Source organism: Artemia franciscana, chromosome 10 (assembly GCF_032884065.1).
Source record: "Artemia franciscana chromosome 10, ASM3288406v1, whole genome shotgun sequence".
Taxonomy (NCBI): domain Eukaryota; kingdom Metazoa; phylum Arthropoda; class Branchiopoda; order Anostraca; family Artemiidae; genus Artemia; species Artemia franciscana.
Genome location: NC_088872.1, coordinates 23,019,282 through 23,042,170, shown reverse-complemented (window position 1 = coordinate 23,042,170; position 22,889 = coordinate 23,019,282). Strand labels below are relative to the sequence as shown.

Genomic DNA, 22,889 nt, shown 5'->3' with positions numbered 1-22,889 from the left:
TTTTCAATTAATGCATATTTTGATTTTGGCTGACCACACATGAATAAATAAAACGAAATTTAAAATTTGTCAATACCTCGCTCTTTACACTAAATCTTGAATTTTTTTCCAAATCTTTAGGAATGACCCCCGAATCACCAAGGTCGTAGAATAAATAGCTGAAATTATTAAAAATACTTTAGCGTAATGATCAAGGTATTGTGGAGGAGACGAACCCCCTTATATACGTAATATTTTATGTTTGTTTTAAGTTTTAATGCTGCTCATTACTTCCAGTTGAAAAAATGGACTTATTTTCTCATTGTTTTTTTTTTTTAATAATTCTAGGAAATCCTGCACCCTCTTCATGGAAATTCTCTTCCCTCATGATAAATTCCTCCATGGAAAGATCCTCCAATGTAACCCCCTCCCCCACCTACCCCCACCCCAACGTGAAAAATTCCCCCTGAAAACGTCTGTACAATTCATAATAACCATTACTACATGTAAACAATGGTCAAAGTTTGTGACCTGCAGCCCCTGCCGCGGGGAGTGTGGGGGATTAAGTCGTTCCCAAAGACATAATTATTAGGTTTTCGACTAAGTTGAGCAGAATGGTTATTTTAAAATTTTGATTCTGTAACTTTGGGGTGGGGGGGAATGCGCGTAGGAGTGGGACCAGGTACCCTCCAATTTTTTTGGTCACTTAAAAAGGACACTAGATCTTTTAATTTCCGTTAGGATGAGCCATCTCTTTACATTCTTGGACTACTGGGTCGATACGATCACCCCTGGAAAAAAAAAACAGAAAAAAAAACGAACAAATAAATAAACACGCATCCATGCCTGTCTTCTGGCAAAAAATACAAAACTCTTCATTTTTGTAGATAAGAACTTGAAACTTCTGCAGCAGGGTTTTATGATACGCTGAATCTGATGGTGTTCTTTTCATTAAGATTCCATGACTTTTAAGGGTTGTTTCTCCCTATTTTCTGAAACAAGGCAAATTTTCTCAGGCTCGTAACTTTTGATGGGCAAGACTAAACTTAATTTTATTTTTTTTTTGAGAGAGAGGAAGATGGGTTTATTAACAAAAATAACAAAACGAAACAAGCAAATGGCCCGAAGCAAAGCTTCGGGCCATTTATGCTTATATATTGCGCAATTTTAAATATATGCTTATATATTTAAAATTAGCATTGAAACAAGATCCTTTGATATAACTATTGTTATCAAAATTCCGTTTTTTAGAGTTTTGGTTACTATTGAGCCTGGTTGCTCCTTACTACAGTTCGTTACCATGAACTGTTTGGAGTCATTTTTACTGAATTTGGCAGGCGGGTGTTACGAAAGTGCTATTTTAAGTACGTGAAGATTAAGCTTCAGGTCCTTCGGTGGTTCAAGAATAGGTACATCGTTAATTATTTTGGTGTGGTGGGACCGGTTAAGGGTGGGGATGAACGGTTTTAGCAACTGAATAACCAGTCCTCTTTTCACCAGTAGAAGGGCGCACTATTTTAGGTTTGGTGTTAGTAGTAATTTGTGTATATCTTTATGACATGTTTTTTTGTTTATTGTACATGTTTCTTTGTTTTATTGTACTCCATCGTTTTCTTTTTTTGTTTATATATGGGTAATAAAGAACATTCATTCATTCATTCAATATGCTTCTATGCAAATTAGAACCTATTCCAGTCTAAATAGCGAGGTAAATCAAACGACAATTTGTGATGAAAATTGAGGTCCAAAAAATGGCAGATTAAATGACTTAGCTGTGGATTAATCATTTTTGCTACTTAGAAAAGGCACTTGATACAGCAATTTCGTTCACATGAGTCTTGTTCCAATATTCTGTAACTCCATCAGTGCTTAGAAAAAGTGATTTGACATTGTTATTTAACAGGGGGACTGTATTTCCACAGTAATTGGTTTTTGACGGTGGCAATACCAATGGTGTACTTTTCAATTCAATCTACCATCATCCTTGAGGGTTATATCAAGCCCTTCTTCAACGTCACCAAAAATTCGTTTCCGCATTAAACTTTTGCCATTAAGTTAAGTCTATATAATAGTAATCATTCCTGAATCACCATCAGCTGACATCTTTTTCTCTCTATGCAGATTTTAAAAAAATCTATTTTGTATTTTCAGTTCGTCCTTTACTAGCTTCCAGGCATTGCTACAACCATGATGAAAATTTGCTATAATCTTGTTTTTCTAAGATAGATAAGGGATGCTTTTTCGGGTTTGATCCCGAGAATACTTTTCTGCCCTTTGATTAAATCTCATGTTTCATTCTAGGGGCAATTTCTAAGCTCTATGATAAAGTCCGGAATTTTATTATGGAAACGAGTCAATTGTTAATTAAACAGTTTCTTTTCTTGATCGAGAATTACTCTATGCTTTTTGTTGTGCATCTTTTAATTTTTTATTAACTTTTGTTAACCTTCCTAAAACCTATATAACTACTTTACTTTTTGTTTCTTTTTCTTGTTTTCTTTTCTTTTTTAAACAGTTCGTGGTACCATAAGAAAAGAGCAGTTTGCTAAGGAGTGACCCGGCTCAATAGTAGCCGAAACTCTAAAGAACAGAGTTTTAACACTAATAGATTTTTATGCTAATTTCATGTATATGAGCTCATTAAATTTAGTCTTACCCATCAAAGGTTACGAGCCTTTGAAGATTTGCTTAATGTTTGATAAAAGGGGAAACACCCCTTAATAATCATAGAATCTTAAATGAAAATCACACCATCAGATCAGGGCACCAGAAACCTTTACTGTAGAGATTTCCAGTGCCTATCTGAAAAAATGTGGAATTTTGTGTTTGTTGAGAGACGAAATATCACGGATGCGTGTTTATTTTTATTTATTGTCTTTGTTTGTTTTTCTCAGGCATGATCGTATCAACTCACTGGTCCTAGAATATCGTGCGAGGGCTCAATCGAACGAAAATTAAAAGCTCTAGTGCCCTTTTTGAATGGCCAAAAAACTAGAGGGTGACTAGGCTTCCTCCCACGCCCCCTTTTTCTCAAATTGTCTGATCATAATTTTGATATAGCTATTTTTTCAGCAAAAATGAAAGACTGAACAACAATAAGTTTGGAGAGATCATGATTAATAATGTTGAGTATTTTAGACGGAGACAAGGGCATCTCTCCCCCCCCCATTGTAATTACAGGCCATTTTATTTTTAGTTTACGAGTGAAAGTCTATAGTATTATTTCTGAATATGGTCACCTATCTACAAAAAAAACTTTGAAAAAAAAAACCAAAAAGGTGAGTGATGCCAATGAAAATTACCCCCACAAATTCAGAAAATTAGATATTCCATGCTTCAAATGAGGCTTGGGGGTAAGGAGGGATGGCTATTTATCACTAGTGGTTCTTCATCCCCCGGAACATTTTTAAACCAAGCCATTTTTATATATGTAATATGGGCACTGCGTGTGATGGCTCCCCTCCTATTGAAAAAAAATATTCAAAGGGATAATGACCCTTGATCTTTTGCAGGCATTTAAGGGGGACATTCCATGAATATAAGAATTTTGTTTAAAGATTTCACCATAAAAATAGTGGAAATAATAATGTTAATGAATTCAATTTTAGATTTTCCACCCCTTTTCAAGAAATATTTGAGGAGGCACAATTCCCTGGCACTATTATCATTCTGGAAGTCTTTTTTGGTGAATATAAAATTTTGTTTACAAAATGAGAACTGGGGGAGCGATTAATCACCTCCTCTACGGTTAAAAGAGCTTTAGATTAAACTGTTCGTCATAACAACTCTTAGCTAAGAGTGACCCTTGTTCATAGGTTAAGTCAGGTTTGTAAGGTTTCTTTCTTCAAAAACAGAAAAAAAAACAAAAAAAAAAAACAAAAAGCAAACGCCGCCCTTATGCAATAAATGGTGGTTTTGATAGCGTGCAACATATGATACTAGCCGGTTCCATCAACTCTAGTGCAGTAATATCTAATAAAAAAAGAAACAAGGAGTAAAACAGCAAACCAGACTGTTTCAACGATATCATTTTCTTAACAGACACAGACATCAAAGCCCCCCACTACACCACCTCCCTTTCGTCCCTGCCACCCCACCTTCCTATCATTCTTCCTCCCTAATAACCTCAATCAACATTCTAAACAGCCCTTTTCCAACTCCCTGCCGACAAAAATCAAATAACACGTTATTTAACATTTCTTGTAAAAACTGAAAGATGTCCGAATGCTCCAAATTATGAGTAAACCTTATCTAATAGTCATGGATATTACTGTTAGCACGATAAAAATAAAAATACTGGGTACTAGATTCTTGCACAAGGGAAGCAAAATCATAAAATGTCATGCACTAAAACAGTCCGAATTGCTCTAAATGAATAAATGAAACATGAAACGAATAGAAATGCAATTTTATTGTAATTTCTGTTTGTTTTTTTATATCAGATTTAGTTATCAAAATTTGACAAGGTTCAGCGTTTCTCATACCGTTTACCCGTTGTTTAGAATAGGATTAAAAATATTTTGTAACTGTTCAAATGCAAACAACGTGTGAATGAAAGGGTGTTTGTATTTAATTTTTTTTTTACAATTTTTGATTTTAGCAATAAGAAGAAGATAATTTTAAGGGTAAAGGTAAAGGTTTGGATGGGGAGACTTATTATCCTTATAAGATTATTTCCTACACCCCCTCCATCAAAAAAGTATTTTTAGTTCGTGTTTTTTATTTATCGAAGAAATATCATTTTTAAAGGCCCTGGGGTAAAAATGGCAAGAATTGGCGTTGTTCCTTAGAGCCTTTCCCAATATTTTACGGTCACTTAGTTGGTGACACCTAACGCTTTTAAAAACGAAAATTCTAGAGTTCGTGATGTGCTTGGGTGCTTGATACTTGGTTTCAACTCTGAGAAATGGAAAATTATATGGTGCCATTTTTGTCAATTTTGTTTCTATCTAGAGAAAATTTGCCACTTGTTTGAAAAATTTGTCATAGTTTTCTTGTCCTAATAATTTTTAATGAGTAAATTCCCAACTGGAGCATACCATTTCAATTCTTAATGCATAGCCTGTTTAGCTTGTATAGCCCTTATACGGTTTAGGTGTTTTGTACACAGAGGCTACTTTTAATTTTGACTTTCATGAGCTTTTTGAAATATTTCGTCATGGTGATTTCATGTTTATCCTTATTTTGACTTTGTAATAAGTTAATTTCTGTTCACCCCAAGTTTTAGCATCAATATCAACTTTTTGTTAAAGAAATGTGTTTTTAATTTGACTCTTATCGGTATCTAACCCAATAAAGTTTTTTCTTTCTGACACTGACCCTTAAGAAGTTGAGTAACACCGATATCAGTAAATCTACTTAATCCTAGCATTATATTTAATCGCTTTTCTTACCATGGTAAATCAGTTATGAAAATGCTCCCAAAGGGAATACTTCTAGCGCTTCTGGCACCTATAGTAGCCAGCCACGTGTTAAATGAGAACTTTGAAGATGGAGCCATTGATAATTGGACACCTGGATCTTATTCCACCCAAATTGAATTCCAAGTTTCTGAGACTAGCTCTGGACCAGCGCCTCAAAATTCATCATTAGGAAACTATTACCTTGTAACGGTAGGATCATCTGGGACTGCTACTCTAAGATCAGCTGACTTCGAACTAACAGATAGCTTGATTTTGGAATTTGATTTTTGGCTCAAGTCCCTGTACGCAGGCAGTAATAACATTGATGTAAGAATTCTATCTCTTCTTTTCTAGGCCTTTGGCTATATATAACAGTAAATATTCTGAAACAAAATCATCATATTGTAGGTAGGAACATTATAGGAAGTTGTATTTTTCTAAGCCACAGTTTACATTCGTTAGAAATCTACAAACTAAGGGGGGCATTCTTCGGGCAAAATATAGTTTATGTTCCGAGATTTACTAGTGTTTGATCTGTGTTTACCAAAATTAAATGTAATCTTTTCTTTTATACGCAGTCTTTAGGTTTTATGCTTTCATTGACCAAGTTTTTATTACCTTAAATAACTTAATATAATCTAAGAATTTGGACGAAGGTGTAACTTTAGCGTAAAGAGTGGAGTATTAGGAGGAGGCAGTCCCCCTCATATACATAATAATTTTAGTTATTTGAAGTTTTAATGTTGCTCTTTACTTCCAAATAAAAAAACTTTTTGTATATAGTTTCTGATTGTTTCGTCAACAAGCCTTAAAGAGTCGGTCTCCAATGTGGGTATTTTCCCTTCATATACAGAATTATTTCTGCTTATTTGAAGGTTTAATTTGCTTTTATTTTCAATTAGAAAAAAACAATGCTATTTATTAAATTTTCCGAATTGACTTTGTTTTATTCAATGAGGAAAGAACAAAATAGATAAGTTATCTTTACGCCACAATCTTATAATGGTATAATTATGGTATATATAATTACAATGGTGTTTTTTCAAATAGTTGCACGACATGTTGCTAAACATTGACAGCTTTGTGATACTTGTCAACGGTCAACAAACCTATAAAAAGAATGTTTGAGCAGCACTTATTGATTTAAGGAAAATACCTAAAGCACTTGTTTGGTCGAAAGAAAACAATATTGCGTATAGGAACATTAAAGCATACACACTAGAAGAGTTGAACATGTTACAGCGAATAAACCATTTAACAGGATTCATTACTGAAAGTTTTGTTTTCTTAACCTAATCTCTACATTTTATTATTTCGGAAAAGGGTTAGGTTAGGAAAATGAATTTTTCAGGGATGGATCTACAGACTTGTCCTGGGTAAGTATATAACTTCGAAGACTATACTGCCTTTCTATCACGAAAGTATAACAGTTCAAAATAGGGATAAAACCTTTTAATCGACAGTGAACAGATATAAAATTTTTAACTGGATATTTGGAACACATATACAGTGTTCATCATGTTCATAATTAACACTGTATCTGTGTTCGAAATATCCAGTTAAAAATTTTACACCTGTTCGCTGTCGATTAAAAGGTTTCATCCCTATTTTGAACTGTTATAATTTGGGAAAGTATAATTCTGAGACGAGTGGGAGGTGAACAATTCCAAATTCTTGCATCACTCACATTCTGGAGATTACTATATTTTTATGAGAAATATAAAAATAATACTCACTACAGAGGAAGTAAATTCCGCTAGGTACCTTATGCAGAAAGTAAAGTAATATTTTTAATTAAATGAAACAGTTTAAGTGAAACAGAATTCATATATAAGATTCGTTTTTGTTTTTCATGTGCGGTGAGCCAGATTCTACCGGCATTATTTGAAAAACGATAAGAAATTAAATAAAAAAAATTAACTGAAAGTAAGGAGTGACATTAAAACTGAAAACGAACAGAAATTCCGTATAAGAAAGGGGCTGTTTCCTTCTCAACACCTCGCTCTTTACGCTTGAGTTTCTTATTGCTTTAAAAAGTAGAGTTGTGACAAAGAGTAAAGCTATTGTGTAAAGTGCGAGGTATTGATTGTCCCAATATCTTAAGAACGGCTCCTGAAACACAAGGGTCATTTAACTAAAACAATAAGAAGCTTTTCTAAAAGTACTTAAAAAACTTTAGCGTAAAGAGCGAGGTGCTGAGAAGGAGAGAGCCCCTTTCATATAAGGAATAAATTCCGTTCGTTTTAAGTTTCAATTTTATTCCTTACTTTCAGTTGAAAAAACTTGTTTTTTTATTTAATTTCTTATCGTTTTTTGAATAATGCCAGGAAATCCAGCTTTATTTCAACGGAACAGTTCCCCTTCTTTATTTTTCATATACAAAATTCATTTTTATTGTTTTATTTTCTCTTTGGTGACTCCATTTTATGTGTGGAGATGTTCTGTTTGAATTTTTTGGGGAAAATTTTCAGTGGGATTGGAATTCTTTGAGAGATTTTCCCGTGAGGAGGGGGCAACCATCCACGGAAAATACTCCCCATTGGGCAACTATAACCGGAATAAATGTTCCATGGGATAATTATCACCAGGAAGAATTATCCACGGAGAAATTTTACGTGGCAGAAACTTTACATTTTGGGGAGCGGGTATTTCCAGGATAAATTTTCCACATTAGGTGGATTCCTCTCATGACCTGAAAAAGGATTGAAAATTAAATACAAAAAAAGTTTTTTATTCCAATAGAAGTATGCTAGGAGAGATTTTCAAGGCAGAATTTTCATGGAGGGGAAATTTTCGGCAAAGATGAAATTGTCCGAGATAAATTTCGCATCAGGAATTATTGGGGAGTATCAATTGTTTGTTACATAGTGGGAAGGAGGACTAGCGTCTAATATATCAAACAGCATATTTTTGCGGAAACTTTTTTAAAACTTTTGTTAATATTCACATCAGTGTAGAAGATGGTCTGGGTAGGGAGAAAGTATAAATTATCTCTGTCCTCCCTTTGGTTGGATTAAGCCCGAATATAGGTACTGCTTAGTGATAGCACCCTTTTTATTGCAGATTTTGTTTAAAACAAAATATTACTTTCACTCTCCTACCGGGAGGTTGAAGAGGTTGAAGGGGGTTAACTGTGTCAACACGGAATTTAGATAGGTCAGACATGAATAAATACTACCAGGAGTTTTTTTTCGGAGCCTCAGAGGGTAAAGGTGCTCAGGGTTAACCCGGACGGTTTTTTTCTTTCTAAAAAATCAGACATATCTTGGCATTTCAAGCACCCCAATGCGTGTCCAGGAATTCTGCACCTACAAAAATTTTCTTGATTTTTATCTTCGCAGGTTTTTTTTTCTGAAACGGTTCTAAAATAAAACAACAATCGTAGGAAACAACCCCACAGTACGGTTGCTTTCGATACCTTGTAGTATAATAATTAATAATAATAACAATTTATTTGTTACCCGCTTCTTTTGAAAATTTAAGCGGAGTAAAAACGCTAAGGAAAGAAAAACAAAATAACACAGACAATACAATCAATGCAGTCTAGTCAAAGAGTGGTAAGGACTCACGCGATATATAGTTATATAACCCCAATTATCATTAAACCCCCAATTATCATTAAATATCATAATACAAAACTTCTTCAGCGAAAGTTAAACTCAAAGTTGAGCCTGAGAGCTTTCTGAGCTATATTTGTGCCACTTATCGAGACTGGGTAAGGAAGATTTAAGATAATATCATCTTTAGAAACTGAAGCCTGGTCAATAGTATGAGGAAAAATGAAATGTGTCCCATTTTTTAGAAACATCACCTCCATGTCATCCTCACCAGTTTCCGCTACATGTGTAACATTAAAAACGTTCCTTTTCCAATGACGAATATCACAAGCACAAAGTCATCTGCAGTTAGGATATTTACATTAAACAGAGTTCCTGGTTCTGTTTCTCTGAGACATAGAGATTTAAGAGAACTATCATCCATGAATAAACATTCTTTTGACTCATCCTAAATATCCTCAATCCCAGTCAACCACGCTCAGATCTCTTGCTTTCTTTGGAAGGGTGGTGACAACGTTCTTCTGAGATTTTTTGCTATTTTCTACCATTCGCTCTAGCTTTTCCATTTCCAATGTTTCTGTAAGTGTTCTAGTTCTTCCTCTTTGTTCTACTCCTCTACCCTTGGTAGCTGTAGGGGGCACACGGGAAAATGGTCAGGGTTGTTCGGGAGTTACAAAAAAGACTACAAAAGCCTCTTGAGTTCCTTCAACGCGTTGGTCTGGCTCATGTGGATGTGACTCAGCAAGTTGAGAATGGTTGTCCAGCAATTGTCTATCTATAACTGATGCAGTGAAAAGTCAACACGGCAGAAAGTGCTGCGGTCGAATGGCCACAGTCCGTGCACTTCGAAGCCCGCCACAATATTACTCATGCTCAACTTCTTGAGGTATGGAACACGGCTGAGTTCTGCTACATTATAAATGGAGGTACGTTCGCCTGAATGAAGCTTTAACCATTCATTAAAATTGCTTCTCAATGCTCTTTGAATGGTCCATAGACCGAAGCATATTAAGTTTAAAAACAGTACGAGCAGTAGAGTTGGAAGATATTTAAGATTACCCCATTTTCTTTGCAGTAGTAAACTACTTGGATGTCCAGGTGACTGTGACTGATTGGATGTGATGATTGGATGTCCAGGTGGATGTCCAGGTGACTGATTGTCCAGTAGCAGTGAAGCTTGATTTCTTTTAATGATCTGGTATGCTTCAAGAAATATTTCATTGTTTCCAAGAAGGCTTCAGAATTAATCCAATCACTTGGATGAGCTGGTCCCAAAACACCCATGGGGCCCATCTTTCAGCATCCGTGGTTGTGAATTGACCCTTGGAACGACAAAACTGGAGATACGTGATTACTTGTCACAATAACAAAACAGACAATGGTTATATTTTGAACGCGTTCTGCTCATATCGACTAGGCCCTTTGCTTTTGACCCTTCTTGGAAAGCAATCTAGGAATAGGTAATACACTTAGGACACCTGTCATTGGTGCTCCAAATAGGGTCCAGAGGGATTTGGTATTAACATAAAGGTTATCAAAGAATCTCTCTAATGTTGCCTCGGAGAACCTGATAGACATCTCACTGTTCCGCTAGAAACTTCCCAAGTGTACTGTCATCCAGTCTTTCGAAGTTTGTGCATTGATTTTCCAGTATGAAAAAAAGGAAAGAGTATTGAAAGAGCATAAAGAAGGCATCGAGTGGTATACTCACTTTATTCGTAGGTCAGAAATGTGGACTGCTCCGCATTTACCTCAAGAGTAAAGCCGTAGCCTATATCATTGGGCTACACACAGATGCAAAGTATCGGATGCTATAAACATCCATCTCTCTTTGCACTTATATCTCCCTCCTGGGGTTAACCTAAAAAACAGGGTTGTTTTGGACGCTTTCAAAATTCGTCCGAACCAACCCGACTATGGCGTCCGAATCCACCTCACACTGACCATCTCTAAGAAATCGCTTGTAGAAATAAATTAGCTAAGGTGAGTCCAATTTGTGAATAGCTATAGGTAGTGACATGATAAGTCTAAGTACCTGCCAAAACTCAACAGTGTTCTCATGTAAACAACCCAGCTACAAAAACTGGCCCATGTTAGTGGAAGTAAAAAAAAAGGCTTAAAAAGTGGTTCAAAGGGAACATCTTTGAAACGTTTGAAACGCGTGTTAGGTCGCTTTTGAATTTTTTGCGCAAAGTTGGCCACTCTTCAGTGCTTGATCCTGATTTTTGGGAGAGTTTTTCATGCAATACTCGATTTTATAGTCGCTGTGTCCGAACCAACCCGTGTCCGAAACAACCCCGAGCTCTCCTAATAGAATTTGACCTGGATTCATATACGAAATTCGTTTTATTTGTCTTGATTTCTAGCTGGCAACCCCATCTTACTTGTGGGGGACTTTTTCTTGGAGAATTGTCCGGGGGAAATTTTCAACAGAGTTGAAATCTTCTGGGAGATTTTTACCTGGGGGGATTTCCCATGGGAGTAATTGTCTACGGGGGAATTATCACCAGGAGAAATTCTACAGGGGAAAAACTTTCGCGGGAAAACATTTCCATTGGAGGGGGGCGTCAGCAACTATTTTTCAAGCACGGCGGGATTCCATCATGACCTGAAAAACGATCGGAAACTAAACAAAAAGAAATCTTTCTTCAAATGAAGGTATGCTAAGGAGTTTTTTTTTTTTAGGTGGAATGGGAAGCAACAAATATACTGAGGGGAATTCCTAGCGAGGATAAAATTGTTCAGAGTAATTTTACGGGAGAAGAATTCCACATTGTAAGAGCTTTCAATGGAGCGACTTTTCGTGGGGATATTTTTCACGGGGAAGATATCCTGGTATTATCGGAAAAACAATCAGAAATTACATTTGAACAAGTTTTTTCTGTTGGAAATAAGGAGCAACTCTAAAACTTAAAACGAACAGAAATTATTTCGTATATGAAGGGGGTTGCTCTCTCTTAATACCCCACTTTTACGCTAAATTTCAACATTTTGTTCCAATTTCTTAAGAATGATTCCTGAAACACAGTGGCCGTTTAATTTGAATCAGAACCTTTTTTTAAACGTACTTAAAAAACTTTAGTCTAATAAAAGAAAGATTAATGCAGGGCAGCCCCCTCAAATACGGGATAATTTTCTGTTCAATTTAAGTATACTTCTTGCTTTCAGTAAAAAAAAAACTTGCTGTTTTTTTATTGAAATTTATTTGTCTTGAACACCCACATTTTTTTAGCCGTTGGGGAGGGGGAGGGGTATAGTCAGAATCTTTATATTTATGAAAAGCTATGTCTTCGTTCTATCTAGAATCCTTCTACCATTGAAAACTATTGATTAATTGAAGAGAGAAGTAAGAAAAACTATGTTTGTTTACACAATGAGTAAATATCTTTAAGTTGAAAAAGAAAAAATCGCGCGGAGTTGACGGTTTGTGTGCACTTCACCTTGTGAATGGTACTCGTCTTTTGTATGAAATGTTAACATTATTGTACCCAGGGGCGGGTCCAGCCTTTAATTTTAGGGGGGGGGGGCAATTCTTACCGAAAAGAGTGGGGGTATTGTCCTTTTTGTCGGCCACAAGACTGACTTTATTTTTCACGTTTTAAGTTTCCCTGGCGGTCTCTTGTTTAAGGAAAATGTGGTTTTCGTACATTACAATAATGATTATAAGAACTGTAAGTGATCGCCTGACTACTGTTTACAAGCAAAATTCAAGCTTCCTGGCTTCATTGTTTGCAAACCTGTCGATTACTCTGTCAACGCTGATATCGATGTCGCGATACACATTAAGGAGGGCCAAACCACTGAGTCTAGTTTGCCCCATCTGTGCTCTGAGCTAGGTTTTCAGTTTGCGTAAAGTTGAGAAGCTACGCTCGGCAGATGCCACGCTCACTGGAAGAGATACAAAAATATCAAGAAGTGAGCTGACATAAGGATATAGGTGTCTATCACATTCCTTGGCAGTTTCTTCCACTGAACTAGGAAAAATACCTCCTTCTCTCTTAACCCGGAGCCATCTACTTCTCCACACATGCACCTCTGCCTAAATCAGTGTAGCCCTGGTAGACGGCACGGTTAAGCGAAGAAGTTGACTATACATGCTAGAGATCTCTTTGACGGAATATTGCAGTAAATCATCAGTACAATTCACAATTTTTTATGGCAGCAGTACGGTTAACCGGAAAGAGTTCAGCGTGTCTCTTGGGAATCGGCTCTTTAAGTCACTTATGACTGAGTTGAGCATAGGTATAAAAACAACACTTCAGGCGTAGTATGAGGAGGATTATTTCAATGAACTTGTCTTTGTGTAATCCTTGGAACTTCAACAGCCAATTGGATTTTATCTGACAATTCTTTTACTTGCTGGAATACTAATGCGAACTCTTCGTCACACGTTTCCCGTCGCTTTGCTAGAACGTCCAAAAGTTTGGAAATGTGGCCATCGGCAGCGCCCAAGTCCAAAGTCTCCTTCTGGAATAGCCGACTAAGAGGCAAGATCAGATCGCAAATACTGTGTTGACATTGAAAAGAAACCACGAATTCCGCACTATGTAACGCTGTGACAAGTGTCTTTGTCTTCGGAGCGGTCACTTATCACTCCAGTGACTAATGTGTTCCAAAGACTGAATGATTTTTGGAAGCTCGGACACAAAGTGCATAAGTGACTCGTGTCATTCGATCCACCTCGTCTCGCCGATTCCCGTGAGCTGAGCTTTTAGAGCCTTATTCAAGACGTAATTTCTCTTCACAGATGCATTAAAGAATGCAACAACTTCTTTTATAATGCCTATGGTATTTCTGATGCTAAAAACAGCTGAGCTTCTTGACAAAGAAAGGTTCAGGGCGTGATTAAAGCAGGGACAACGAGACGCATTTTTAGCTTTTTCTGAATTTCAACTACAGCACCGCAGTTATTTGATACCATCATTCAACACCCATCCGTACCGATTCCAACACAGTCAAGTAAATTCAAACCCATTTCTTCTAAAAGGCTTAGAACTAGCTGGCCAATCACTTTACCGTTGACAGTTGGCTCTTTGTCTGCAGTGGAAGGTTCAAAGGTGGCATGATGAACGTCGTCTAAACCTATGAATTCCTCGCGTCTATGGTTATCGACGGCATAGCAGAGAGCTAAACCAAGTTGCTATGAGCGTGACACATCTGTTGTCTCATCGAAAATGATGCTTTAATATCTTGCTGACTTTACTCTTTCTAAAATGACACCTATAACTTCTTTCACACAACGCTCAATCAACAAGTTTTGAGTTGTTTTGCTGATGTAGGTAGCATTGTTTCCTGATGTTTTCAGTTATTCCTTTAATTTACTGTCGCCACTTTCAGCAAGATAACGTAGTAGTTCTCGGAAGTTTTCTTCATTGGAAAGCGGCATGTCATCCAAGTTTAAGCTGCCATCATCCCGATGGCCCTTCAGTGGAATATTCTGCCTTCCTAGAAATATGATTGATTCCAGAATCAGCTTAAGCTTCTCTTGGTTTTCTGTTACTTGCTTCATTTGCTGTGTTCGCTGACACGATTATTTACAGATTCGTGTGGAGAATGGTAGGTTCTTAGAAACGACTTTCCAGCCTCTACTGCGTCATGATGGTACTGGGAAGTATCATGTACTGTCAGTTCTCCATCTTTTCCCAGTAACCTAGCAAATTTTGTGACAGGCTTTGTGACCAGCTTTTGTAGGGAAACCTGTCTGTTTGAACCCCCGCTAGCCCCAGTTGCAAAAAGAGGGCAGTATTTGCAAAAAAAGGCCTTTCTGGGCAGCAGAATATAAAAGCCAGTGGAAACTCAGCAAATGAGAATCTTTCAAGTACCTTTTTTGTCTTTCCCCTGCTTTAAATGAACAGAATACGGAATTTGGCATCCAATCGGGAGTTTCCATGGCCTCTCCAGAAGCTTGCACTTTATTCGGTCGTCAATGGCATGTATTGTACCGATGTGGATCCCAATATCGTTTTCCGGAAACAGGGTGGTGTTGTTGGATGATCACTCTGAATGCTAACGGGGTTAACAGAAGATTGCAAAGTGTTAAGAATTTGCCCGTGTTCGCTACTTCCAACAGAACTAATTGAAGAGCTACTTGCAGTTACAGTTACACTATCCATTCTGCAAGACTTTGAAATGACAAAGCTGTCAAGCGTCTTTTGTCTGCGTTTTTCCAACATCATTATAAATTAAACGACCAAAATCCTCGTGACACATGCACATTCAGATTTCATTATACATTGGAACGAAATGTTTGTTTTGACACTTCAGGTCTAGTTGCGTTGCGCAACCCCACCCACTTCCAATTTTTACATCGAACAGAGAGTAGAGAACTAGCTAAAATTTACCGGGTGAACTGTTGCTATGCTATGAGGTGACAAAAAATACTCGAGGCTAGCTTGATAGTGGAAAAGCTGTGGAATGAACGAAATGTAAAAAGGTTTTATAGTCTAGTTAGGGTAGTTAGAACATGTGTTAATGCAGACTTCCGTAAGTGCAGTTAAAAGAAATTACAGCCCGTCTAGGGGGGGCGATTGCCCCCCCCGCCCCTCCCTTGGATCCGACCCTGATTGTACCAGATCATTTTCGTAGTCGGTATTGTGCCCGATGTTTTCTGTAGAGGACAACTTACGCCCATCCTGAAAAAAGGGAAGCCAGCTAATATATGCTCCTCCTATCGCCCCATTACTATGTCGCCAGTTTTATGTAAGCTTTCTGAAATGTTTATATTGCTGAATGTTAGAAACTGTTGCCAAATGCCAAACTACCAGTTTGGCTTTACGGTAGGTCTTGGTTGCGCTGATGCTTTGTTCGCCCTTGCTGCTATTTTGTCTGATTCTGAGGCAACAGGTGACCCATTAGTTATTGGTTCTTTTGATGTAAGCCGAGCGTTTGACTCGTCGGTGCATGCGCAGATCCTTTTAGAAGCGCATAAAAAAGGCTAAATTTGTGTATTGTCAGAGTTGTGTATTATATGTACAATAACCTTAGAGCGCAAATTAAAATTTCCTCAAGTCCGGCTGAATCCGATGTTGTACCGGTTCGTAAAGGGGTTAGGCAAGGCTCAGTTGTGTCTCCGACTTTGTACAACAATAGCGTTCTGCCGGCACAAGCCCAGGTAGCTACGTCGTGTGTTTCAAAAGGGATCGATGTTTCGTTGATGACTTATTCTGACGACCTACTTAATTTGAACACGTCTGCCGATCGACTATCGAAGAATTTTGGTGTTTTGAGTAGGGAATGTAATAAAATAAGCTTATCATTTAATGTGTCTAAATCTGCCGTACTGTTCTTCAACGCGGGGTATTATGAGAAAGAAATTCCTTTAAGTGATTCAGCTGTTAAGCCATGTGAGAGCATTGCCTGCCTTGGTTTACCAATTGGTCGAAGCCTCTACTCGACAGGAACGTTGCTTGTACGATACGTAGAGGCGAAAATCTGGATTGCTTACGGATCAATCATTGGTAAGAGACATCGATTCGTCCGTAGACTTCTTGCGTCGCTGTATAATGCCATTGCCCTCCCTCATGTACTGTATATAGCACCTTTTTGGAATTATTTGTCGTCTGCCCAGTGTACATAAGTAAGAGTTCTGTTTTTTCGATTCACGAAGTTCCTTCTGAGACTTTCTAAGTGGACGAGGAACTTGTAATCCGTAATTACGTAATATCCGTAATTACGGAGTGTCCGATCCAACAGTTTGCATTAACCGGGTCGTAGAGAATTTACTGGAAAAGGCTAAGGGAAGGACGAACCCGTGGCTAGCTACCATGTGTCAGTAATTTTGTTAGTGTACATAGTGTGTGTATACTTATGGTTATGTTCGTAGTGTGATTTTCTTTTCTTTTTCCATTCGTACTCTGATGTAATTCCAGTGAATTTTCGAGTAAAAAAAGTACTTACTTACTTACTTACTTATAACTCAGAGAAAAGTGTAATAAACATATGCTTATTTACCAAAAAAGTGAGAATTTCATGCGATCTTCGGTTCCAATGTTGACAATTTTGGTGTTGTTTATAAACTCTCCGCAATGCGCAAACGCATTGATCAAAACAACGAGACTGGTCGATTGCACAAATGAGATGTACGGACCACATTCGCCACCGTGTATCGGATTCAGGTGTTGTATCATAGTTCTGTTCTAGATTTGGTGGACAATACAAATTACGTGAAAAGTACTTTTATCGTTTAAAAGAATAATATTGTCTAATTTTTAATCATTTACAGGTTTATTACTTGAATGAAAACGGAGCAGATACTCTGATCAGCTCAGTTACATCTACGTCTACTACGTCGTCTAGGTGGGGGACGATCCGAGTTAGTTTCCCCACTTCTGGTCATTTTTCCAATGTACTAATTACGCTGTATGTTGGCAGTCAAGATCAAGATGCTGGTGGAATTGACAATATCCGCTTTGTAGATCCTAATGCAGTCCAAACAGTAAGATCCGAAGTTTCTTTCCTTTTCACATAATTTAATGTTATTCATGCATATTCCTGTTAATGGGGCTTTTCCTCCATCGAAATTCGAAATGCATTAAAATGAAATAATGTTACTTAAAGCTAACATTTTTGCAAGCTATTAATTTTATTTTGACGCAGTAGCAAATTTAAATTTGCACTTCTGTGTTATTGGAATAAACTACCCAGAACGACTTTTTTTTATCGGATTAAAATACTCCTCTCACAGAACTTTTGCCTTAATTCATATTTATTCATGTTCATTAATACATTCAAACTTAACGAAAGTAAAACAGTTCAAAATAGGGATGATACCTTTTTATTGACAGTGAAATATAAAATTATTTAACTGGATATTTCGAACACATATACAGTGTTCATCATCAGCAGTAAAACTAAAAGACATGAATAAAAATAAACAGAATTTATACCTAATAAACTAATTACATATAGTTTATTGCTCTTATTTTTTTCAATGCAACATCCGAGGCAAATCTCCTTGACCTTTTCGGTTCCGGTTCATTAGATTTAACTGACGTATTACGTGGACAGAGGTCATAGCTCTTAGGTGAAGTGATATTTACTTTATTTGACCTCAGTAAATTATCATAAATTGAGTTCAATCCAAATTCACATGTATCTCTGTTTTTGGAATTATTCTTGAATAGATTTTTTTTTAATTTCGATTGTTTCCCTGAAAGTTTGCTTTAAACCTTGGTCCCTAGAAATCAAAGAAACATTTTCAAACAAAATAAAATGATTTGGAAAATTAAAGATATGCTCCGCGAGGGCCGACGTGAAATCTTCAGGTTTGGTATTTTGCTTTAAAGACGATGAAATGGAATTATGATGTTGTAGCAATCTCGTTCTTAAATTCTGGTTAGTACGTCCCACATAAGAGCTTCCACAAGTACATGGAATTTTATAAACCCCACTTTGTTGCTCTACGGAAGTCCGATCCTTTCCAGAATTTAAAAAACTTGCCAAAGTATTACTACCTCTTAAAGCTACCTTTAAACCATTATTTTGTAAAATTCTTTTAAGTTTTTCACTCAAACCTGGAACATATGGTAGAGAACAAAAGATATCTTTCTTTTCTGTTGTTTCCAGAATATCGTCAGAACATTCTAGAAATTTTTTCCTTCTTTTCGAAAAAGTCTGGTCAACTAACCAACCCGGATAATGGTTACTTATTAAAATGTCTCTTAGCAATAATAATTCCTCCTCAATGAATTTTGGAGAACAAATTCTAAAAATGCGGTCAGTTAAAGATATGATTAAACCAATTTTTACTTGGCGGGCATGACCGGAGAAAAATGACAAAAATCTGTTATTGTTAGTAGGTTTCTGTAAATCTTAAAATCCAGACTATTTTCATTTTTTAAAAGAAGGACATCCAGAAAAAGAAGTTTATTATCCTCTTCTAATTCTATTGTAAATTTTAAATCCCCTCCCCAAAAATTAAGATGTTCTAAAAAACTTTTTAATTCCTCCACCCCATAATTCCATACTGAAATTATGTCATCCATATATCTCCCCCAAAATTTATGTTTTAAAAAATATGAATCTAACGCTATTGTTTCAATATTTTCTACAAAACAATTTGCTAATAAAGGACTTAAAGGGCCCCCCATAGGTAAACCATTTACTTGTTCGAAAAAAACCCCTCTGAATTGAAAAAAAATAAGAGAACATATTGCACAACCTAACTAAACTCATAATTACACCGACCTCCAAAACTGTTTCACCACCAATTAAGTCCAAATTTCTTAGTATCTTTCTCTCAAGAAGAATTTCCGCGGCTTTTACATCAATACTCGTATACATTGACACTATGTCGAAACTTGAAATTATAGAATTTGAAGAAATCTCAACTTCTTTTAGTTTTTTTTACAAGTTCTGACGAATTCTTAATGTAAGAAATTTGTGTAGACATGAGTGGTTTACACAATGACACTAGCCACTTACTCAGAGCACTTGTTGGTGACTTGTTACTCGCAACAATGGGTCGTAATGGCAGATTTGGCTTATGTATCTTTGGAAGTCCATATAATTTAGGGCACAAAGAACCTCTTGGTAAGAATTTGTAGAAAAGTTGAGGTGTAATCTTCCCTTCTTCCTTCAAACTCTTTAACTCGTTCTTAAAATTCTTTGTGTATGAGTCCGTCGGGTCAAAAGAAAGTTGTTTGTAAGTTTTTTCATCTTTCAGTAAAGCGTTTAATTTTGAATCGTAGTCCTTGGTGTCCATTACCACTAAAGTGTTACCCTTGTCTGCTTTTGTAATAATAATAGATTCATCCCTTCTTAAATTATTAAGAATCTTTATGTCTTTGATAGAATTTTTAGGGATTTCTGGTTTTAAAGCAAACTCTGACAGGGCTTTAACAGTAGAAGCTCTTACTAGGCTAACATCTTTAATTAAGATAGGGTTTCTATGTAAAGATGTTTCTATTGAAGAAATAATTTCTTCTACTGGGACTCTATTAGTTTTAAAACAAAATTTTGGACCTTTTTCTAATGCGGACTTTCCTTGTAACGTTAAGTCCTTGATGAAAAATTAATTACACCTGGTCCAAGAGTTGACGAAGGTATTACGACTTTATTTTCATATAATTTTGAAAACTTTTTAAGTAATCTTTCTCTGGAAAGGTGAAAGTCATGATTGAAATGATTTCTTGCTGTTTGTTGAATAAAACAAAAATCACTTGCACTCACCTTTTTTGATATAATATTTTCCAGGAAAAGTTTATCTTTCACTAATAAAGCTCTTTTTCTCCTTTTTCTTTAATCAGATGATTTAAAGTCTTGAATTGTAGACCTCGTTCGAACTTTTTTCCTTTAAAAGTGCCTAGATGTAGATTGAATTTTATTGAAGGTGGCAAAATCCTTTTCTTCTTACATTGATGAAGAAAATCTTGTTGATTTATAACATTTGCATGTCTCTTATGGGTGTTAATATATTTAGACACCTCCTTGGTCACATTATCCCCATATACTCGACGTAGATAACTTCGAAGACCACACTGCCCTTCCATGACGAAAGTAAAACAGTTCAAAATAGGGATGATACCTTTTTATTGACAGTGAAATATAAAATTATTTAACTGGATATTTCGAACACATATACAGTGTTCATCATCAGCAGTAAAACTAAAAGACATGAATAAAAATAAACAGAATTTATACCTAATAAACTAATTACATATAGTTTATTGCTCTTATTTTTTTCAATGCAACAGCCGAGGCAAATCTCCTTGACCTTTTCGGTTCCGGTTCATTAGATTTAACTGACGTATTACGTGGACAGAGGTCATAGCTCTTAGGTGAAGTGATATTTACTTTATTTGACCTCAGTAAATTATCATAAATTGAGTTCAATCCAAATTCACCTGTATCTCTGTTTATGGAATTATTCTTGAATAGAATTTTTTTTAATTTCGATTGTTTCCCTGAAAGTTTGCTTTAAACCTTGGTCTCTAGAAATCAAAGAAACATTTTCAAACAAAATAAAATGATTTGGAAAATTAAAGATATGCTCCGCGAGGGCCGACGTGAAATCTTCAGGTTTGGTATTTTGCTTTAAAGACGATGAAATGGAATTATGATGTTGTAGCAATCTCGTTCTTAAATTCTGGTTAGTACGTCCCACATAAGAGCTTCCACAAGTACATGGAATTTTATAAACCCCACTTTGTTGCTCTACGGAAGTCCGATCCTTTCCAGAATTTAAAAAACTTGCCAAAGTATTACTACCTCTTAAAGCTACCTTTAAACCATTATTTTGTAAAATTCTTTTAAGTTTTTCACTCAAAAACTTATAAACTAAGTTATTGTCAAAACAATAACTAAGTTATTGTTAAAATTTACAATAGAATTAGAAGAGGATAATAAACTTCCTTTTCTGGATGTCCTTCTTTTAAAAAATGAAAATAGTCTGGATTTTAAGATTTACAGAAAACCTACTAACAATAACAGATTTTTGTCATTTTTCTCCGGTCATGCCCGCCAAGTAAAAATTGGTTTAATCATATCTTTAACTGACCGCATTTTTAGAATTTGTTCTCCAAAATTCATTGAGGAGGAATTATTATTGCTAAAAGACATTTTAATAAGTAACCATTATCCGGGTTGGTTAGTTGACCAGACTTTTTCGAAAAGAAGGAAAAAATTTCTAGAATGTTCTGACGATATTCTGGAAACAACAGAAAAGAAAGATATCTTTTGTTCTCTACCATATGTTCCAGGTTTGAGTGAAAAACTTAAAAGAATTTTACAAAATAATGGTTTAAAGGTAGCTTTAAGAGGTAGTAATACTTTGGCAAGTTTTTTAAATTCTGGAAAGGATCGGACTTCCGTAGAGCAACAAAGTGGGGTTTATAAAATTCCATGTACTTGTGGAAGCTCTTATGTGGGACGTACTAACCAGAATTTAAGAACGAGATTGCTACAACATCATAATTCCATTTCATCGTCTTTAAAGCAAAATACCAAACCTGAAGATTTCACGTCGGCCCTCGCGGAGCATATCTTTAATTTTCCAAATCATTTTATTTTGTTTGAAAATGTTTCTTTGATTTCTAGGGACCAAGGTTTAAAGCAAACTTTCAGGGAAACAATCGAAATTAAAAAAATTCTATTCAAGAATAATTCCATAAACAGAGATACAGGTGAATTTGGATTGAACTCAATTTATAATAATGTACTGAGGTCAAATAAAGTAAATATCACTTCACCTAAGAGCTATGACCTCTGTCCACGTAATACGTCAGTTAAATCTAATGAACCGGAACCGAAAAGGTCAAGGAGATTTGCCTCGGCTGTTGCATTGAAAAAAATAAGAGCAATAAACTATATATAATTAGTTTATTAGGTATAAATTCTGTTTATTTTTATTCATGTCTTTTAGTTTTACTGCTGATGATGAACACTGTATATGTGTTCGAAATATCCAGTTAAATAATTTTGTATTTCACTGTCAATAAAAAGGTATCATCCCTATTTTGAACTGTTTTACTTTCGTTATGGAAGGGCAGTGTGGTCTTCGAAGTTATCTAATTCAAACTTAACGTACTTAAATCAAATTAATACATTCGCCGAACATGCAGCTGTCCATTTCCTGGGAATGTACCCAGAAAACTACTCATTTCATCTAAAATTTGGGAATAAGTTTGCAAGAAAAGAAAAGAAGGAGAAAATACAGTAGAGGTAGGTGAGGAGTTATATCGTTTGTGACAAAGAATAAATTCATTGATGTTTTTTTGCTGCTAAGGGTCGGTGTTTGACTACAGTGAAGTCAGCTATAGTTCATGACTAGTTACTTGGACCTTTAATATTCCTATAGTTTAGTAAGAGTTTAGTTAGTTCAGTTAAAGAATTAGTTTAGTTTTTTGCTGCTAAGGGACGGTGCCTGACTACAGTGAAGTCAGCTGTAGTTCATGACCAGTTACTTGGACCTCTAATATTCCTAGAGTTTAGTTAGAGGTCAGAGTGATCGAAA

The 22,889-nt window shown here is 36.0% G+C and overlaps 1 protein-coding gene across 1 annotated transcript in view; it reads left to right on the top strand.

Annotated features, from left to right (window-relative positions):
• The first annotated feature begins 5,374 nt into the window (after positions 1–5,374).
• LOC136031929 (uncharacterized) overlaps positions 5,375–22,889 on the top strand; it is a 42,598-nt gene continuing 25,083 nt past the window's right edge. Inside the window, exons 1-2 of the mRNA XM_065711922.1 lie at positions 5,375–5,708; positions 17,160–17,372. Of these exons, the coding sequence (XP_065567994.1) occupies positions 5,388–5,708; positions 17,160–17,372 (534 nt within the window). The 5' untranslated portion in view covers positions 5,375–5,387. The remainder of the gene's footprint in view (positions 5,709–17,159; positions 17,373–22,889) is intronic.